General features: G+C 59.3%; 1 protein-coding gene across 15 annotated transcripts in view; it reads left to right on the forward strand.

Annotated features, from left to right (window-relative positions):
• Positions 1 to 19,404, forward strand: part of SZT2 (SZT2 subunit of KICSTOR complex) — a 106,596-nt gene that overhangs the window by 52,920 nt on the left and 34,272 nt on the right. For 9 of the 15 annotated variants that reach the window (XM_075003441.1, XM_075003448.1, XM_075003444.1 and 6 more), the window contains 29 exons: positions 83 to 196; positions 2,335 to 2,532; positions 2,626 to 2,738; positions 3,165 to 3,294; positions 3,802 to 3,966; positions 4,974 to 5,169; positions 5,409 to 5,521; positions 5,850 to 6,093; positions 6,879 to 7,038; positions 7,119 to 7,211; positions 7,393 to 7,474; positions 7,772 to 8,053; positions 8,399 to 8,537; positions 8,780 to 8,896; positions 8,976 to 9,039; positions 9,307 to 9,492; positions 9,909 to 10,292; positions 10,412 to 10,595; positions 10,948 to 11,022; positions 11,168 to 11,309; positions 13,465 to 13,585; positions 13,790 to 13,916; positions 13,992 to 14,144; positions 14,296 to 14,398; positions 14,667 to 14,784; positions 15,148 to 15,259; positions 15,769 to 15,887; positions 16,318 to 16,482; positions 17,534 to 17,615. In XM_075003441.1, the coding sequence (XP_074859542.1) occupies positions 83 to 196; positions 2,335 to 2,532; positions 2,626 to 2,738; positions 3,165 to 3,294; positions 3,802 to 3,966; positions 4,974 to 5,169; positions 5,409 to 5,521; positions 5,850 to 6,093; positions 6,879 to 7,038; positions 7,119 to 7,211; positions 7,393 to 7,474; positions 7,772 to 8,053; positions 8,399 to 8,537; positions 8,780 to 8,896; positions 8,976 to 9,039; positions 9,307 to 9,492; positions 9,909 to 10,292; positions 10,412 to 10,595; positions 10,948 to 11,022; positions 11,168 to 11,309; positions 13,465 to 13,585; positions 13,790 to 13,916; positions 13,992 to 14,144; positions 14,296 to 14,398; positions 14,667 to 14,784; positions 15,148 to 15,259; positions 15,769 to 15,887; positions 16,318 to 16,482; positions 17,534 to 17,615 (4,281 nt within the window). The remainder of the gene's footprint in view (positions 1 to 82; positions 197 to 2,334; positions 2,533 to 2,625; positions 2,739 to 3,164; positions 3,295 to 3,801; positions 3,967 to 4,973; positions 5,170 to 5,408; positions 5,522 to 5,849; positions 6,094 to 6,878; positions 7,039 to 7,118; positions 7,212 to 7,392; positions 7,475 to 7,771; positions 8,054 to 8,398; positions 8,538 to 8,779; positions 8,897 to 8,975; positions 9,040 to 9,306; positions 9,493 to 9,908; positions 10,293 to 10,411; positions 10,596 to 10,947; positions 11,023 to 11,167; positions 11,310 to 13,464; positions 13,586 to 13,789; positions 13,917 to 13,991; positions 14,145 to 14,295; positions 14,399 to 14,666; positions 14,785 to 15,147; positions 15,260 to 15,768; positions 15,888 to 16,317; positions 16,483 to 17,533; positions 17,616 to 19,404) is intronic. The other 6 variants (XM_075003445.1, XM_075003453.1, XM_075003455.1 and 3 more) reach the window with 3 other exon arrangements.

Consider the following 19,404-nt stretch of genomic DNA (forward strand, 5'->3'; position numbering starts at 1 on the left):
CAGCTCCTATACCCCTGCCTGGCAGCGACCCCCTTCCCAGATGGGCGAGGGGCTGCCTTATCTTCCCTTGTTCTCCTTGCAGGCCCTGAGATGGGGGATGGCTCCCATGTGCATGAGATCCCGTTCCAGTTCAGCCTGCTGAAGTTGCTGCCTAAATGCCAGCAGATTGAGATGTTCTTCCTCATGCTGACAGGAGGTGAGCACTCAGGTTCCTGGAGCCAGGGAGCAGTGGGAGAACAGCAGAGGCCCAGGGAACATGAAATACTATAACCATGCTCCTCTAGCTGCAGTGGTTAGCAGGGAAGCTCCTTGACTGCCCCCTTCTCCCTGTGTGGACAGTGGTAATTGTGCTTCTGGGGCAGAGAGGAGCGCTGGGTGTCTTGCTGCTTTGTTTGCTTCCTTGAAACCCAAGCCAGATGCATGTGCCCAGGAGAGGGAGGAGAAGCATGGGGAAAATGCAGGTGATCAGCTGGACCATGAGCCTGGGGGCAAGGTGTGTGTGTGTGTGTGTGTGGCGGGGGGGAGGGCAGGGAAGAAGGCAGGCAGCCCTCAGTGATGCCCAGAGCATGGCACTGGGTTCCCCTCCTACTCCTCAGAAGCTGCATGGAGCAGTAGTGACCCTCCCCTGGCATTTCAAAGGGGTCCAGAACTCCCAGCTGCTGCAGTAGCCAGGAGCTCCGGGCCCCCTGCAGTTGGGCCTCTTGCCTGCTGCAGGTGATATCTCTGGCCTTGGCAGAAACAAGCACAGCACAAGCTAATCTAAACAAAAAGCGGTCAAGTAACACTTTAAAAACTAGCGAAATAGTTTATTAGGTGAGCTTTTGTGGGACAGACCCACTTCTTCAGACCATATCCAGACCAGAACAGCATGGTTCTGGCTATGGTCTGAAGAAGTGGGTCTGTCCCACGAAAGCTCACCTAATAAACTATTTTGCTCGTCTTTAAAGAGCCACTTGGCTGCTTTTTGTTTGGATAGTGCACAGGCTAGCACGGCTTCCTCTCTTACACTACACAAGCTAGTCTGTGCTCCAAACCTGGGCACACGGCTGCCACCCTCGGGCTGTTCAGGGAATTGCTTTTGTTGCTCTGTGTCCAGCCAGCTGTTGCTGGAGCCAGAGAGACATGAGGTGATCTGGGTCTCTTGCTCTGGCCCGGGTTGGCCAGGGCAGCTCTCAGGATCAGGCTGACGAAGGCCCGTTAGTATTGCAGTAGCTCCTACAGCCCAGGTGACGATGCCGCACCCCACAGTTGGTTCACCATTAGGTGTAATTTATGATGGACCAAAGCTGGTATATCAGTTTTTGTTTCACCGTCCTCCAGGAATGACCCCAGCGGTCTGGGGTTTGTACCAGCAGGCAGCATAGACTGGACAGCCCTGTTTCATCTCCCTTCGGTTCCCTTTCTGTTAATGAAGGTGTAGGTGACTGGAGCATTTTATAAACTGTCAATGCTTTTGCACCATTGCCTTCGCAGCTGGGGAGGCCCCTCAGCCCTGGTTAGTACAGTAGGGTCAGATGGGGGCTCCTGTCTAGTTCTCAGGATGGAAAGAGGAAACTAGTGGTGTCCCTCAGGGTCCCTGGGACCAGTTCTATTCAACATACTCATAAATGATCAGGAGAAAGAGGCAAACAGTGAGGTGGCAGAGTTTGCAGATGATACTGAACTGTTTGAGATAGTTAAGTCCACAGCAGCCAATGGAAAACTTCAAAAGGGTCTCTCAAAACTGGGTGACAAGGCAGGTGTATGCCCAGTGAAATTCAGTGTTGATAAATGCAAAGCAATGCAGATCTCTTGTTGCCTCTGTATAAATGCATGATCTCGCAAGGGTTACTTGTTCTTTTCATCCGTCTGGGGCACCAGGCATTGGTCAGAAGAAAGGATATTGGCTAGGTGGACCTTTTGGTCTGCCCCAGTATAGCTCTTCTCCCTGCAGTGGTGCCCCCTTGTCTCCCAGCAGGGCTATAAGAGTTGGCTCCTATGCCCCAGGATTGCTGGCAGGGATGTTGGAGGTTGCTGCTATGCTAGTGGCAGCTTGTAAGTGGGTCTGTTGGTGTCAGGCCTGGGTCCCTGTGCTATCTTGTGGCTTCTCCTATACTTGGACTGTGTCTTCACCATGGTCCCATAGGTGGTATTGGTAGGCACAGAGAGGTTTGTGCTGCTGGTAGTGGGAACTACCTCAGCCTCGTATAAAGCGCACCTTGCAGACATACAGAGAAACACTCTCCAGCTGCATGCTGCTGGCTCCTTGCCATGACCCCCATCTGGCAGGAGGGGAGCTGGGACAGCAGCTGGCTGCAGGGGTTCTCTGAGGCTGGTGGTTCTGTTCTGGAACAGAGGATGATACGATGGCCAAGGACATGTCGTTTGCACCCAATGAAATGCTGCTAGGCTTCTTCCATGGCTGTCTGCAGCATGACCTCAGCGACCGGGAGATCCCCTTGGCAGACTCGGATCACGTGGCCTTCATGGAGCAGGTCCTTCAGCGGGACCGCGAAGGTCACCTCCCCCCATTCTCGCTCCCGCTGATCCGAGGTAAGGGGCTGAGAGCCTGGCAGCTGGCAACACGGGACCCTCTGTGCCTGGCTCTCTGGCTCCCCTCCTCACAGTCTGTCTCTTCTGTTGCAGAAGAGCCTTTGAAGGCCTCTGCACCCCTGGGTCAGGAGGACCTCTCACTGGCTGCTCACCCTGTTGGCAGCAGCACTACCAGGGATGTGAGCGGCTCCACAAGCACCCTGCAGGTACCTCCCTTGGCTGCTGTGAGCCTTGCACTCTCCTGAGTGTGGCACAGGGGTGGGTGTCGTGGCTGGTCTGAGACCTGTGATGGGGCTTGGGAAGGAGCACTTCATACCCAGCTCCCTGGCTGCCCAGGGGCCAGAGGAGACAGGCATGTGGCTGGTAAAGTGCCTCGGCTGGCACTGGTGCTGCCCCTGGAGAACTCAGCTCCAGAAAGAGCTGGAGGGTGACCAAGGAGGGCCTGTGGAAGATCATCCCATGGCCCCCTGTGCTATACTGCAGCCAGGGCCCTGTCAGCAGGTCGAGCGCATGGACACGGAGGCAGATGTGCCTGAGGCTGGCCAGCCAGTCCCTGAGGAGCCTCCGCTGTCCATCCCCCACCTCGCCCGGGGGTGTGCCTGCCCTCTTAGCCCACTGTGCTCTATCCTCAGAGCCTGTGCAATGCTGAGACCAGTGTGCTCCCAGCTGATGCTGCTGGGCTGCCTCTGCAGTGGCGATGCTATGCCAAGCTGGTCAATCCACAGCACCTCTTCCTTACCTTCCTGCCAGCCACCTTCCCTGGTGAGTCCGTCCCACAGTGCTGTGTGTGCCCAGGGACTCTCATGGGGTGGGTGACCTGGGGGGCGGGTGCCATCCTGCCCACTACATGAACATGGGCAGAGCTCATGAGTGAGGGGCTTGGCAACATATCTCTGCTGTGTTCTGGGAGCTACCTGGCTGCACTTGGCTCCCGTTTCCTCAGTTTATTTTGACCTGGTTTGGGGAGTGCCTCTAGCTCCTTGCCCCTGCAGTGGTGGGAGAGTGAGGGAGTGGGACTCCCTGGGGTTACTGGGGTGGAGGCTGGAGCAGCTGGCAGGGTTTTCCCTGAGGTCTGTTGCAGGGGTCGGCATTTTAAGGATTGATCCCAGTCACCCAGGCTGAACTCCTCCTATCTTGGCTGCTTCTCACCCCTGTTTGGAGGCACTCAGAAAGTGGCTGGCTCTCCAAGCCCACTGCAGTGCTGCCTGGCAGCAGGTCCCAGCCTGCAGGGTATGTGGTACAGGCCTGACCACTCCTTTCCTTCTCTAGATGTACAGAAGCTGATGGCTTGTGCACCGGAGAAAGTTCTGGAGGAGGACAGCTCAGCAAGGGTAGAGAGCTCAGACCCTTCATGTGGGGAGCCCAGCAAAATGGGACTCCAGGAGACAGCGGCTGCAGCACTTCCACCTACTCTCAGTGTAACGCCGCCCAATGGTACTGGCTCTAGTTCCCCACTCCCCATGTGCTGTGGGTAGGGCCCGGGCCTGAGCACAGGACTGTCCTTCTCTACCACTCCTGAGTGCTTGCTACGGTGAGGCAGGGCAGAGCAGAGCCTGGTGCGGCTTAGCCCTGTGGGACTGTGTGATACGCCCTTCCCCCGATGGGCAGCACAGCAGCGTACATGGTCTGGCCAGCACCACCCACATCTCCCCTCCCTGAGAGGGGCATGGCAGCGTCTGCAGCCTGTCCCCCACACAGACGGGTGACACGGGGTGTACGCAGCCTGGCCAGAGCGTGTGCACATGCACTCAGGCGGCACAGCGATGTACACGCCCTGCCCACAGCCCCCTCCCGCACTCCCATGCCCAGAGAAGTGGCATTGTCATATACACAGCCTGCCCTGCCCCTCACTCCCTCCCCACCACACGCGCCCCAGAGCGGCTGCTCCTTGGGCAATGGATGTCTGCTTGTCACTGCACCAGCTGCAGAGCAAGTGACTTTGCCTCCAGCAGTGGTGCTGGTGCCAGCCAGTCACCAGCCCTGCTGCTATGGGGGCTCCTGGGTCTTGCACACATTCTGTCTGGCGTGTGCTGTGCTGCTTGGTCACATGGGGGGCAGACACCATCTACCTGCTGGCAATCATGGCCCCCCACAGGGCAGGGGAAGAGGCAGCACTGCAGACGGGGGGTGGCCAGGCCCTACACAGAGCCCTCAATAGTGAAAAGGGGAGGGAAAGGCAGCTGGTGGCTGAGGTGCTCTGGGTACTTGCTGCTGTACAGAGTCATTACAGGGGCCCGAGTGGAAGATCCCAAGAAGCTCAGCCCAGTATGCTCAGGTGTGGAGAGTCTAAGGGAAGCTACAAACTGGCCTGGGGCAATGGAGCGAAACCTGGCAGGGAGCTCCTGGGAGCAAGGGGCCAGAGCCTGGAGTTCATTGGAGAGCCTTGTGAGGAAAGGGCAGGCTGGTGTCTTGGGCCATCATTGGGGACTTCTCCTCTGCAGAAGCAAGCAGGGAGCCAGGCGCTGCCCTGCGGAAGGACGTACACATCTCCTTCAGCCGCCAGGCCTCGCAGCCCGAGCTGAGCGAAAGTCACCGGGTCCGCTGCCCCATCTATGTCTACAGCTGCTCCCTGGAGCTGCTGCGGGAGCAGATGATCAGCCCCCGGACACACCGGCCACCCCATGACATCTTTTTCAGGTGAGGCCAGCTCCCCAGCTTGGGGCAGGGAGCGCACACAGCTGTGCAACCCTGAGCCCTTTCCATGCAGGCTTCTGGCTCTAGTCTGCTGGGACATTCCTTCTCACTTGCGGCAGTGTGTGCCTGCAAGAGCTTGTAGGCTGGCCGTGGCCCAGCCCAGCCCTGCCAAGGTTACCCTTTCCTCCCAGGGTACGATTTGCCAGGGAGGCTGTGATGACCCTGCTGCTGTTCTCTTCCAGGTCCCAGTTTCTAGAGCGCCCCCCTAACACCACCTGGCTAGACCCAAAGCACAAGGAGCTGGTGAGTTACTGCACGCTTCTGCAGGAGCACTCGCACCAGTGCTACGTGAAAGGTAAGGAGGGGGCTGAGCCAGGGCTGTCCTAACCCTGTGCTACTGGCTGAGAGGGTGTTGGGGAGTGCATTCTCTGCAGGAGACTGATTTCTTGTCTGGGCTGGCTAAGGCGTCCTTCCGCACAGCCCCTCCATGCTAGGGTGCACAGCTGTGGGGCGCTCAGCACAAAGTGGGCACTGCTTGCTCAGCCCTTCAGTTGGAGGCTCTCTGGGGGGCTGCACAAGTAACCACGGTCACGGGCTCCCTTCCATTGCTTGCTGCGCGAGCTGTGTTGCTGTGGGGCACAGTTGTGCGCTCAGCTCAGCTCAGCTCAGCTTTCCACCCACAGGGTTGTTCAAGAGCCTGCAGCAGTCGCACAGCATTAGCTCCCAGGACCTTCTCACAGCCATGGACTACTGCGAGGAGCTGCTGCAGGAGATTGACATCACCAATTTCCTGCTGACCCTTTGCAGCCACGTGCGGGCCTTCCGTGAGAGCCACCGGCACATCCACATGCAGCCCCAGGCAGCCGGTCTGGAGTGTGAGGAGGAACCCCACTCCAGCAGGAAGGGCTTCCTGGTCTCCGAATCCAGGTAGGAGCCGTCTGCTCCCTTTGCGTTGTCTTGGGGAGGGGCTGAGTGCTCCCGGGCTGCCTCCATGCAGAGGAGATGCAGCGTCGTGGGCGGGAGGGTTCGGGAGGTGCCTGCGCTCCCAGAGTGAGGCAGCATTGCATGGGGACGCTGCTGTGTGTCCACGTGGGTTCTCCTTCCCCAGGAACTGGCAAGGAGTATGTCACCCAGCCATGCTAGCAGGAGATGTCTGCATGACAGGGTCTGTGGCTGGAGAGTTTTGTGCTGTGTCAAGGTCAGCAGTGTGGGTGCAGGGCCAGGGAGCCTGCAGGATCAGCTGGTTAATGTCTGCTACGTGCAGCGAGACCAGCCCCCGTCAGCACTGAGCAGGGACATTGCTGCACTCTGCCTGCTTGTCCAGCAATGCTGCTTCTCATCCCGCATGGCTGGACTCAGCCAGTGTCTGTACACACACCTGGTCTGACGCCCTGGCTGCCTCTCTGCTGAAAGCCTAGCGTGGATGCAGCTGTCCCCCAGCCCTCATGCAGAGTTCAAGGCCATACAACCTGCACTGTCCTTCTACACTTCTTCCTGGGTGATGCCCGCTGGAGCTTAGCAGAGGGGCCCAGTCCCCAGCAGGCCTGTGTAGTTGGGGCAGGGCCAGGGGGGCAGACACATGGGTGGAAGTGTCTTCTGGTATCTAGGCCCCAGTGGAATCTAGGTGTCTTAGCTGGCTGGGGATGGAGGTGCCGTGGCTGGAGGCGAGTCTGACTCTGCTCATGGTTGGTACTGTGCCCATATGGCCTCAGTGCAGAGATGGAGGACTACAGCGAGCAGGAGTGTGCGGGGTTCTCCTGCCCCCCCGAGGAGCCCAAGAGTAGTGCCAGCTGCTGTGCGGAGTTCCCCCTCTCCCTGCTGGAGCGTGGACGGCCCTGCCAGGTGCACCCCGACCTGCATAAAATCATCCAGGTGAGAGCTGAGGGAGCATGCAGGGGCTGGGGCCGGAGCGGGTCATTCTCACACTTACTCTCTTCTTTGTCTCTTGGCAGGACAAGTTCCTGGAAATTGGGAGTTTGCATTTTAAGCCAGTGCTGTCAAATCCTCATTATTTCTTCTACTGCCCACCCTGTGCCAAGAACGAGGTGGGTAAGGGCCGGAGGAGGGTCCCAGTGCCTTGGTGAGACAGGGACAAGTGAGCCAGGCTTGCCCCAAGGAGGGAAGTGTTGTTTGGCTGCTCTGCATCTGCCTGGGGTGGAGGAGCAGCTGCAGCTTGCCCCACTGCCCAGCTGAATGAGTGACATGAGGTTTTTCTTCCCTGCTCAGGAGGAGGCCCCCCGGGAGCAAGCAGACAGGAAGGACAGTGAGGACATGGAGGGTTCGGAGGCTGAACTGGCAGGCGAAGAAGGTAATGCTTTCCTCCCAAGGCAGAGCTTGTACCTGGGGTTGGACTCTGCTGTGCTCCATGGGGGACGGGGGGAGGGAGCTTAGCTGGACTGCCCGACAAGTGCCCCAGTGTAGCTGTGGGAGCAGCAGGAAGGTCTCACCTCCAGCTGCTGTGCTGTGCAGGCAGAAGCCTAGGGTGGCTGCAGTCAGGCCAGCCCTGGCCAGGCTGGCACTGGAATGCTGCTGCTGTGCGCTGCCACCCCAGTAGTTGGGTTACACTGTGCTAGAGCAGAGCAGCCCTGTGTGTGTGTGTGTGCAGGGACCGTGTCTGGTGGCTGCATCGTCACCGAGAGCGACCCAGAGCTGGAGGTGGAGTATCGGGAGAAGCTGGAGGCTGAATTCATGGACACAGGCTTCCTCTCCGACTCGAACACCGTCAACCACGACGACGACTCGTTCAGCGTCCTGGGCGGGGATTCACTGAATGAGCACGAGCTCCTGGAGCAGGAGATGCCCCCGCTTTTTGTGCACCTGACCTGCTCAGTGAAGCTGCGCAGCCAGCATAGCTCCATGCCTGTGCGGTCGTTGCCCACCTGCCTGGGTAAGAGTGTGCCACAACTGCCAGGGCTCTGGCCTTGCTTGCAGCCTCAGCTGAAGGGTTCCACTGGGGGGCCAGGGCAGCGTCAGACTGCTGGCTGGGTGAGTGGAGCCACTTGGGGCATAGCATGCTTGTCTCTGTGCTCCAGACACTGCTCATGGGAGGCTGGGTCCTCCAGCCAGCCCTTCTGCTACCTGGGAAAGTGGCTCAAGTATGCCACATAGGAGCTGCAGGACCTGGGCTTTCATTGCACCCCATGGTGCCCAGGGGCTCCTCCTACCTGCCTGAGTTCAGCATAGGCCCCCGCATACTGCTAGCCCCTTCGTCTTACATGGTGCCCCTCCACAGGGGAAGTGCTGAGCTGCCTGGAGAGCTGCCAGGCCATGGCCAGCATTGACCTCCGCGACCTCTGTGTGACTCTGGACATCTTTGTGTTGACCCTGCCGCTGGAGATAGATGGTGTAACCACTGATCTTCATCACAACAGGTGGGTGTGCGGCACGCCCAGCTCCCCAGAACTGACCCCCCGACCCCGTAGACAAGGGAAGTGCAGTTCTGCCTCACTTCCTGGACCCTCTGCAGAGCCAGGCTGCTCTGATTTCCCATGATGAGGCTACAGCAGAAGAAACAGTCTCCTCCATTCCACTGCTCAGCTGGCCTGAGGCTGCTGCACTCCACTAGAGCCACCTCTGGGAGTCTTCTCCCTCAGCCTTGCCTCTCTTGTGGCAGGTATACGTCTGAGAGCAGTGTCTCCTTCACCCGCTCGCCCGGCCAGCCCTCTTCCCTTCGCTCCGAGGAGGACATGATGCACAACCTGGACAGGCTGCCGGCTGCAGGAGGCGAGAGGTACTGCCCATGGGCTGGCAGCTGAGCTTCATGCTAGGCTGCAGTGCAGGGAAGTGAACAATACTCTTCCCTCTCCTAGGCACCCAGCGCTCTCCAGCCTCCCGGACGTGCACAGGCAAGCTGTCGAAGCCACTATGAGCGAGGTGAGCCCTGGCCTGCCCTCCCTGGGTCATTGCAGTGCCACCTTCTCACACACCCGCTGCATGCTGAGAGCAGGGCTTAGCCTTGCTGAAGATGCACTGGACACTGGTTCTGCTTGCCCAGTGCTGGACTAGTCTGTGTCCAGCCACAGACTGGGGATCAGTGCAGGAGGGTGTCTGAACTCTGGCCACTCTGGGGAGGGAGAAGGCCCTGCAGCGCAAAGCGGGGAGTGTGGGCTTAGGTCACCAGCTCATATCCCTGCTCTTTAGATCTGCTGGCTCCTGGACGATGAGATGGTGTCTGCACTGCGCCATTCGCAGGTGGTCAGCACTGCCATCCTGGAGCGGGTTGCCAGCCATGTCTACAGCTCCCAGGGGAGGCCCAGCTGCCACAGTGAAGTAGTGCCGCTGCAGTTTGTCTTTGGGCCCGAGCACTCCCTGGAGAAGTTCAGAGAGGTGAGAGGCCCATGCCCTGCCCTGCCCTGCCCTGCCCCGCCCCGCCCCCCACATGCATGCCCAGCAAGCTCTACTCTGCTCTCTCTGGTATCAGCCCCAACCAGCGAGCTCTCTGCTGTGCCCTCCGCAGGGCCAGCCCCAGCCCCAGCCCCGTGTCCCATGGGCTTGCCCAGTGAGCTCTGCTCTGCCCTCCGCAGTGCCAGCCCCACCCCCAACCCCCATGTCTGCCCAGCCCCACACCCCATGGGCTTGCCCAGTGAGCTCTGCTCTGCTCTGCCCTGCCCTCCCGCAGTGCCAGCCCCACCCCCCATGTCTGCCCAGGCCCATGCCCCATGGGCTTGCCCAGTGAGCTCTGCTCTGCCCTCCGCAGTGCCAGCCCCTCCTTACAGGGCACTCTCCTGGGCTCTGTGTTGCAGGAGTTCCGGAGAATGACCCTGCCAGGCTATGTACTGAATGCAGAGGGCAGTGATTACCACTACATTTCCATCAGCCGCCTGCGCCCCCTGGAGACCCCTGCCAGCACTGTCCCCAGCCTGCAGCAGCCCCTGCCGTCGGGGCTGGGCCCCCTGGAGATCCCCAGCTTGCAGCAGCCCATGCCAGAAGGCAGCACTGGAGCAACCCAGAGCCATGTTGGGCAGGAGGGGAATAGTAAAGCAGTTGCTGAAGGCCTCCAGCCAAACCATCTGATGGCCTCCCTGCCGCAGGGGCCTGGGAGCCTCTGGGCCTGGCCAATGGGCGAAAGCCCATTTGGACCAAGCATGGGCAACCCACTGGGTGAGGGCAGCCAGACGCAGGATGAGGTGAGAGTGTCTGGGTGTCAGAGGCAGCTGAGCTTTGGGGACCAGGGCTGGGGAGGGCAGGGGTGAGGGCTTTTCCCAAGTCCAGCGGGCCAATAACACAGTCCCTGGCTTGGGTGCAGGAGTCGGAGGTGGCGCTGAGGTTGGTGCATAGAGGAGCAGTGGGGTACAGCTTGCTGGCGGACGCAGCTCGGGAAACAACCCTTCCCCGTTCCCAGTTCCTGCCCTTGTCCTCTGAGATGGGAAGTGGTGAGAAATCGCCGCCTGCAGCAAGCCTGACTGACCTGGGGAGCCAGGGCAGGGAAGGTAGGAGCCCCGCCTAGGACTGGGCAGCGCCATGAGGGCAGCTTGCTGGGAGCTGCTGCAGTCCCTACTTGATATGAGTGTTTGTCAAGGGGTGGGGCAGGGAGAGGGGGCAGCTTCTGGGGACAGGCTGTAGTCCTCCCCCTTTCTGTGCCAGCCTGGAGGGCTGGGTCCATTGGTTGGCCCATGAATGGCCATGTTGGCACGCACACTTCTCCAGAGACCGTCCTTAGTCTACTGCTGTGCTGTGCTGGGCCTGCACTACTAGTCCGCTAGCATGATGTCCCCAAATCAGCTGGGAGCCTGGGGTCTGAGCTGCAACAAACAACCTGCTTATGTTCTCCCTCTCCCACAGGTGCCAGCAAGCAGCGGCCCAGCCGGGTGCAAAGCCTAGTGTCAAGCCAGGGCAGCATGGACTCGGATCACCTAGGTGAGATTCCCTTGGCAAGAGTGGGCAGCATGGGGCACAGCACATGCAGGGGTGGCTGGGGCACAGGGCTCCAAGGGGCCAGCTCCCGCTCTCGAAGGAAGCGGTGGGCCGTGGGCCTGCACTCACAGGGCCCATGTTTCTTCAGCAGGTTACGATGGAGGGAGCAGTGACTCTGAGTGCGGGGAGGCCCTGATGAGTGACCATGATCCCAAGTGCCCCCTGATGCCAGACTTCTGGCTCATTGTAAAGCTCCAGCAGGACCGAGTGGAGGTCTATTCTCACACACGGTAACAAAGGTCCTGTCCCAGCTCCCCTCTCCACTCCCCGTGGCTGTCACTCAAATTAGGCCCCAGACTTCTCCCGCCCTCTGCCCCGGTGTCTTTGCTCCTTCCTTGCTTGTGCCTTGTTCTGCTGGCTGTCCCTGGGGCATGGCTCTTGCCCTCAGCCCAGCACCAGGCTAAATGGGTACCAGGCATGTCACACGGGACCTAGGACAGTGCAGCCCATAGTAGCGCTCATGATGTGGGACAGGGCAAGCTAGGTTAGTGATGCTAGTCTCTGTGACTGAGCTGGGGGCTTCCTGTTGTTCTGCCTTCCAAACTGCCCCCATTCCGGGGCTTTGGGCCAAAGCTGGAGGATTGGGGCAGGCACCCAGCCACTGCTGGGAGATGCTGCCAGCCTTGGTAATAGCTGTGCTACTCCCTGGCTGAGGGGTGTAATGGTCTCACCCCCTGCTCAGCGGATCTAGTGGATACAGCACACTTGGACTTCAGAAAGTGATTGACAAGGTCCCTCACCAAAGGCTCTTAACCAAAGTAAGCTGTCATGGGAGACGAGACAAGGGCCTCTCTCAGATGGGGAACTGGCTAAAAGGTTTGGAATAAATGGTCATTTTTCAGGCTGATGAGAAGTAATTAGTGGTGTCCTCACAGGGGTCTGTACTGGGACCAGTCCTATTCAGCATAGTCATAAATGACCCCAAAAATGGGGTAAACTGTGAGAAGGCAAAGTTTGCAGATAAGCTGTATAGTTCAGTCCCAGGCAGCCTGTGAAGAACTACCCAAGGATCTCGCCAAACTGGGTGACTGGGCAACAAAATGGCAGATGAAATTCAGTATTGATAAATGTAAACTAATACATAATGCCAACTCCACGTATAAAATGTTGGGAACTGAATTGGCTGTTACCACTCGAGAGGTCTTGGAATCATTGTGGCTAGTTCTCTGGAAACATCCACTCAATGTGCAGCGTCAGTCAAAAAAACTAACAATGTTGGGAAGCATTAAGAAAGGGGGAGAGATAAAGACAGAGAGAATCTTATTGTCTCTGTGTAAATCCATGATGCCCCCACCCACCTCTTCATTACTGTGCACAGCTGTGGTTGCCCCATCTCAAAAAAGATACTTCAATCGGAGAAGGTACAGAAAAGACCCATCAACAATGATGGGGGTTGTGGAACAGCTGCCATAGGAGGAGAGATTAATAAGACTGGGACTTTTCAGCTTGGAAAAGAGATGAGTAAGCAGGATACGATAGATGTCTATAAAATCATGACTGGTGTGGAGAAAGCGAAGAGAGAGTTATTCAAGCCTTCTAGAGCTGGGGGTCACCAAATGACATTAATAGGCAGGAGATACTTCACACAACACACAGTCGACCTGTGAAACTCCTTGCCGGGGATGTTGTGAAGGCTAAGGCTACAGTGAAGTTCAAAGAAACTCCTGGAGAACAGGTCTGTCAATGGCTATTGGCCAGGCTGGGCAGGGATTGTCTCTAGGCTCCATGTGCCAGAAGCTGGCAATGGGTGACAGGGGAGGGATCACTTGATAGTTTTCTGGTTGGTTGACTCTCTGGCGCAGTGGCACTGACCACTGTCAGCAGACAGGACACTGGACTAGATGGACCTTTGGCCTGATTCAGTGTGACTCTTATGACTCTGTCCCAGATCTGTAGCCTCTCTGCTACTCCCAGCCACCTTCCCACTGGCTCCAGTTGCTATCCTTTGTTGATCCTTTCCACAGTGTACAGGGGGGTCCCCCTGCATCTCCACTTGCAATCTGCAGCATGGGGTGAGAGTCCCCACCTTCCTCCCCAGCAGACCTGCCCCAGGCCTGCTCCCACAGGTCTGAGAGCCCCTGGCCCTCCCTGCCCTGAGTCACAGCTTTGCATCCCATCCCTGGGTCTCTGTGCTCACAGCCTCAGTTCCCGTCTCCCTGCCAGCCATGCCAGCTGCTGCTCTCTCCACTGTTCAGGCCTGGGCCCCGACCAGCTGACTCATTCCACTCACCTCCCTGCTGCTTCCCCTCTGTGGAGTCTCCCTTCTGCTCTCTGGGAAACCAGCCCTTGTTGCTCCCCCGCCTGGGCCCTGCCTGCTGCCGAGGCGTTTCCAGGTACTGCGCCTGTCACCAGGCCTGCTGACCTCCCTCTCCTTTCCCCACGAAGCAGCCTGAGCGCGGAGCAGGTGGCGCTGGCTGAGGCAGGGGAGGAGCTGGCCGGGGAGTGTCTGCGTCTCCACCAGACCGTGGTGAGGAAGATTGGTGAGATCTGCAGGGTTGTTAACCAGGTACTGTGACTCCTGGAGAGGCTCTGGTGCCCTGAGCTCCAGCCTGGCTCTCCAATGAACAGGGCTCCTCGGTTCAGCCCAGCCCCCACCAGCATGAGGAGGGCTCCTGCTGCCCTTGTCCCACTAAGGCCTGGGCACAGACCAGGGTGAGAGGGCAGCGGGAACTAGCGGGTGGCCAGCCTGAGCCCCTCGTCTCTGTTGTAGCGCTTGCTGCTGCAGGACCTGCATGATAGCCATGTCTGCAACACGCTACTGGTGGCGGAGAGTGAGGAGGACATCTGGAAGAGTGAGACACCCTACACCTACCGGCAGCGTGCCCAGCCCACCGACGGTAAGGGCTCCCTCCTCCCCACTACCCCGGCAGGATAGCAGTGTCCTTCTCACATGACCCCTCTGTGCCTTGTAGATTTCTCTGCTGAGGAGAGCTACCAGCCCCGTCACTACCTGGCAGCCACCATGCAGTTCGTGCCAGGTCACTTTGCCTGCCCTGTGGTGTGGAGCACCCTCATCCACGTGCACTCCCGCCTCAAGATGGGGCCCAACATGGGAGTATCGCGAGGTGCGTACGTCTGGTCCCCTCACTGCCACAGGTGCACACTGCCTTTCCAAGGCATCCAGCGGGCAGGGGCTGAGTGCTGCCTGCCAAAGCCCTGGGGACAGGGTGGCGCACAGCGGGCTGTAGGACAGCTCAGTGTCCCCTGTCCCTGCAGCTATCCAGGCACTGCGCTCAGTGCTCAACGCCTTCTCCGTGGTGAACAGGAAGAACATGTTTGTCTACCAAGAGCGATCCACCAAGTCAGTCTTCTACCTCCGGTAAGGAGCCCTCCTTCCCAGCACTGTCCCTAGGCCGTCCCCGTCCCCTGCTGCCCCCCTTGTTTGGGTCTAGCCAGAGCCCTGTGCATGCTAGTCTAGCACCAGTGGTGACCGTTCAGGCCCACTGTCAGCATGGAGGTCTTCTAAGCCTCCAGTAACACCCCCACTGGACTCCTGCTCCTTTTCATTGGCACCTTAATGCCCCAGGTGCCAGGCCATGGGGCAGAGGCTGACGCACACGGCCTCCTGTCTCTCTTTCTGTCCCCAGACTCTCTGAAACCACCCCGAGCGGGAAGGCCTGGGATGGGCAGAGTGCCCAGGGCTGCGTGTGCCGCTCCTTGGCTCTGACACGGAGCCAGGAGCCTGTTTACATGGAGGATCAGACAGTAAGTCTTTGCTGCTCTCTACTCATGTGGTATCTGGGGTATCTCCTCTGGGGCATGGGGCAGTGGGTCCAGCATGGGCTCATAGTGATGGAGGAAGGCCTGGAATAGAGAGCAGCCCCTGTGCCTCTCTGGCAGGCACTTGTGAGTGCAGAGGTTGATTGGGGGCATGGGCAGGCTGGCGAGTGGAGGTGGGGGAATTGCAGGCAGCACAGGATTGCACGGTGAGGTGTAGGGGTCATGTGAGAAGCAGCAGGGGCTAGGCTTTTCTGGGACTCAGCAACTCTCCAGCAGGGGAGGCTGGCTGCAGAGGGCTATGAAAGCAGCATTGTCTGGACTAGAGCACCCCCCATCCGCTCCCTCCAGGGCTCGCGCTCCTCCCTGGACACAGGCTCCTGCCGCAGTATGGACTCTTCTCGTCCTGTGGGCCAGGTAGACAGACACATCCAGCTGATGGTGCATGGCGTCGCCCCAGCAGGTCGGTCATGGTCTCCTGGGGTACACACAGGGTCACCCCCTCTTCTAGATACAGCGTGGGAATGGTAGGTCTGGGTGGGAGCACCCCAGGGACAGGGAGCGGGTTCTCTGCCCTGTCTGTTTGCTGAGCAATGCCTGACGCCAGGGCTTGGAGTCAGCAGTTCTGCGTAGCTGGAGGCTTGTCTTGGTTCAGGGGGGTGGTTTTTCCCTTGGCCCAGTGCTGGGGAGAGCTGCTTCCCTATCCGTGCAGGGCCCTGTTCTTCCCTTGCTCCCCATCTGTCTAGGCCACTGATGGCCCAGGATTAAACCCATGCTCCGTGTGTGACCCAGGCAGTGCAGTGTCTCCCCTGGCTGGCACCTGGGCCTCCCCACTGATGGGTGCCACTTGCCCTGGCACGTGGCTTCTCGGGGTTTGCTGAGAGGCAGGCTCTCTGCTGGAGGGGTGGAGCAGGACCTCCAGTGGCTGTACCCATTCACCTGGGGGCTCCTCTCACCTCTGCTTCTCCCCAGGGCCTGAGATTACAGATGAGCTGGTGAAGGTTTTGCGCAGGCGTCTGGATGAAGCTACCTTGGACATCATCACTGTCATGCTGGTGCGGAACTGCAAGCTGACCCCAGCTGACGTGGAGGTGAGACTTTCCCAGGACCCACAGCCAGCTGTGCTGCGCGGTCCAGAGCTTCTGCCCTGGATGTGGATCAGAACCCTGCCAGAAGCCAGGCCCCATTGGCTACCTGTTGCCCCTGCCCAAGGCCAGCCACCCCTCACCTGCACGGAGGAGCTAAAATCCGGCACCTCCTATGTTGGGTGAGCCACGTGGACTGGGACCAGGTACTGGGATGGCACCAAGCTCCCAAACTTCAGGCCATTGAAGGGGGCTTTGTAGCAGAGGCTCTGCCCATCTCTGGGACAAGTTACCTGTGAGCACCCCTCATTCATCCCCTGGCCCTTCACACGGGTTCTGTGCAGCCCCATTGGTCCCTCCTCAGCAGCACTCAGGGAAGTGGAGCATCTCACGCTGCCTCGCTGGGCCTGAGAATGAATGGCTTTCCACTCCACAGTTCATCCAGCCCCCAGGCTCACCGCCCACAGAAGTCCTCCAGTTTGCTCTGCCCCCGGTGTGTCTGCCCTGGCTCCATGCTGTGGCCTGCTACCTGCGCCAGAACCTGCTCATCTTCCTGCACATGCCAAAGTACACTGACAGCAATGTAGAGCACCACTTCAAGGTGAGGGGTGCCTTGCGTGCAGCTGTCCTCCCCATTCGGCTGGGCGTGGCCTGCGAGTAGGGCTCTGACTGGCTGGGTGCCCCTTGCACAGAGCATGCAGGGCAGTGGCTGTCCTGCTGCGCTGGCGGGCTGTGCAGAATGGACAGGGCTGGCTCCTAGCTCTGGAGCCTGAAGAGAGGGAACTCCTCACCGGCAGCTTGGGCTGCGTGCAGGCAGCACTGCTGGGTGCTGGCTCCTTCCCCTGCATGCACCCCATGCACAGCACTGGGCAGTGTACCACGCACAAGCAGTGTACCACGGAGCTAGTGCGCTGTACGGCAAAGTCCAGCCAAGGGCTGACCTACAGGTATGGGGCCAGGCATGTGAGGCACTGGGGATGTGACCCAGAGGACGAGGGGGTGAGGGAGTGGGAGGGACCTCGCTGCAGCACTCAACCACATTCAGATAAGCTGATGGTCCTGCTGCTGGCTGTCGTCGCAGACATCTGCAGCATGTCTGTCTCACCCTTGTGACAGTCCCCCATGGTCCTGTCTGCCGATCACACTGAGTCAGTGGCCTAGCGCCTCCCTGCCAGCCATTTCACACCCAGAGAATGAGCAGGGCTGCTGTGTGGGCACTGAGCCTGCCCATGCCCCAGGGCTGCTGGCTTCTGTCCTGGGTGTGCTGACATGGTTCCGAGGGCTTTATGCTTTAAAGATCCACTCACAGCCTGGCCTACAGGCGCCCACTCCACTGGAGATGGGGCTGATCGGAGGGGGAGAGTTCTGTGTCCCCTGGCCCCTTTCTGGAGTGGAGGCTGAAGGGGCGATGCCACAGCACACGTGCCAGGTAGCTGGGTTCTGGCCTGGGCCCGTGGAGCTGGAAGCTGAGGGTTGAGCGCAGAGGGCAGTGTGGAAGCAGATACCATGTGGAGCAGGCTCCAGGGAAGTTGTGCTGGCCATATGCCCGCCTTGGTATGGGGCTCTGCTCTCCTCCTGATTGCTTGGAGGCATCCCCAGCACCACTCCACTGCGCTGGCACACCTTTCACCTTCTCCTTCTCTGCTCCCCAGCACTACTTCCAGCAGGGCAGCAGCCCCGACCTTGATCTCTACCTGTACAACAAGCCTGGTGGCCAAGGCACTGGTGGCAAAGGTACTGGAGCAGTGGGTGAGGGGGCAGAGCATCTGAGAGCTGCTTTCTTGGGCTGGAATCCTGCAGGCATAGCAGACCGACCTGTGCCCCATATGCAGAGGACTGGGGAGTGTGCTTCCCTATGGGGACGCAGGGCAGGTCTGTCCCGTGGAGAGTCCCCAGCAGGGCTTGGCGTGGGTCCTCTGCCCCATCTTTGTCCCATTGGAGCAGTTCCTGCAGTGTAGCTCTGGAGTTGGCTGAGAAACTCCTAGGCTGTGACTGAGCAGCAGAGCAGTTGCTCCTGGGGACCCCAGGAGGCTGCCCATCTGTAGCAAGGGTCCCTGTTCAGCTAGGCTCCAACAGGCAGGAGGCGCAGTGCCTCGCTTTGGGTGCGACAGCCCTCAGGGTTGGGGTGGGGCAGAGAGGGGTCCTGCTGAGGCAGGCATGGGGCCACTGGAACCCTCATACACTATGGGTACCAGTGGCTGTGAGGGGTGGTTGTTTGTGCAGTGCCCTGCTCCTTTCTGTGCTGTTGGAGAAGAGCTGGACCGTCCTGTGCTTGGTGCTGATCCTTTGCCCATCTCTTGCTGGGCGCAGCTGTCCTGTCTGGGGCGAGGCTGCCATCGGAATGCTCCTCTGCTGTGTGGGGAACGCGTCAGCACTCTTTCCACTCCCACTTCCTGGGAAGTACCTGTGCTTCAAGTGGCACTGACCCTCTTCCCTTCTCCTCCTCCACCTGGCCCCTCTCTGCTTCCACTGGTTGGGTGGCTTTGGTTTTTCAGTCCTGGCTCATCATGTGGCTGTCTGACTCGGCTCCCTCGTTTCACCTGCCCGTGTGGTCAGTGAGCAAGAGGCTGCTGCTGCCCTGGAGCCAAACCCACAACTCCCCTGGGGGAGAGTTCGGCTGCTGGCTCATGCCCCCTCCTTCCTCCCCTGCCCTCCAGCTCAGTGCAACGGGAATGTGGCTCCTGCCGCCAGGGCGCTCTGTTGGCCATGCCCCCCGGATCATGGCTCCCTCCATGGCTGTGTCCACAAGGCCCTGCACCACCACCCCACCAAGGTGGCTGCCCTGGAGAGATGTCTAGTGGACAGGGTTCCTGGTGTGATAGGGCTGGCTGGGTGCAGCACCTCCGATGGGAACGGGGCAAGGAGGAGATGAAGTTCCAGTCTGTCATTGTGGGTCAGGGCAGAGGTGCAGGAAGGACCCTGATCTCAGCCACTGTCTGGTCTGTGCCCAAGAGTGGGGGAGTAAGTCTCCAGTGTCACCTGGGCCTTGGACACCATCATGCCAGCAATGGTTAAGGCTGCAATGTTGTCAGGTAGGCCACGGAAATCAGGGAGTCCAGGATTTTGGTCTGCAGCAGCTGAGAGCTGTGGGATACCCTTACCAGATGGGGCATGGTTGTGGGAAGGGATGGTGCCCCAGGGCAGCAGGGGGAGGAGAATCTGAGCTCCCAACTGCCATGCTCGGTGTAGGGAGCCTGCAGCTGAGCATCCCATCGTTAACAGAAGACAGGGAAAGGTCACAGGCTTCTGTGAATTCTTATTGACAGTGACCTGTCAGTGGCTTTTAGTAAAAGTACTGTGGGGAAAATCTTGGCTTTAGCCATGTTACATAGGAGCAGCTGATTGGCCAGAGCACAAGAACAACAGGGGCCTGGAGCACTAGAGACCCTTCCAGTCTGGCACTCAGGGCCATAGGGGCATGCCTCAGGAAAGGAGCCTTCTGAGCCCTACTCTCAGTCCACTCAAGCCCTGCCACTCCTTGGCTGGGGCATGGCACCTGGGGTCCTGCTCCTCTTGGCTCTCA

Source organism: Carettochelys insculpta, chromosome 9 (genome assembly GCF_033958435.1).
Source record: "Carettochelys insculpta isolate YL-2023 chromosome 9, ASM3395843v1, whole genome shotgun sequence".
NCBI lineage: Eukaryota > Metazoa > Chordata > Testudines > Carettochelyidae > Carettochelys > Carettochelys insculpta.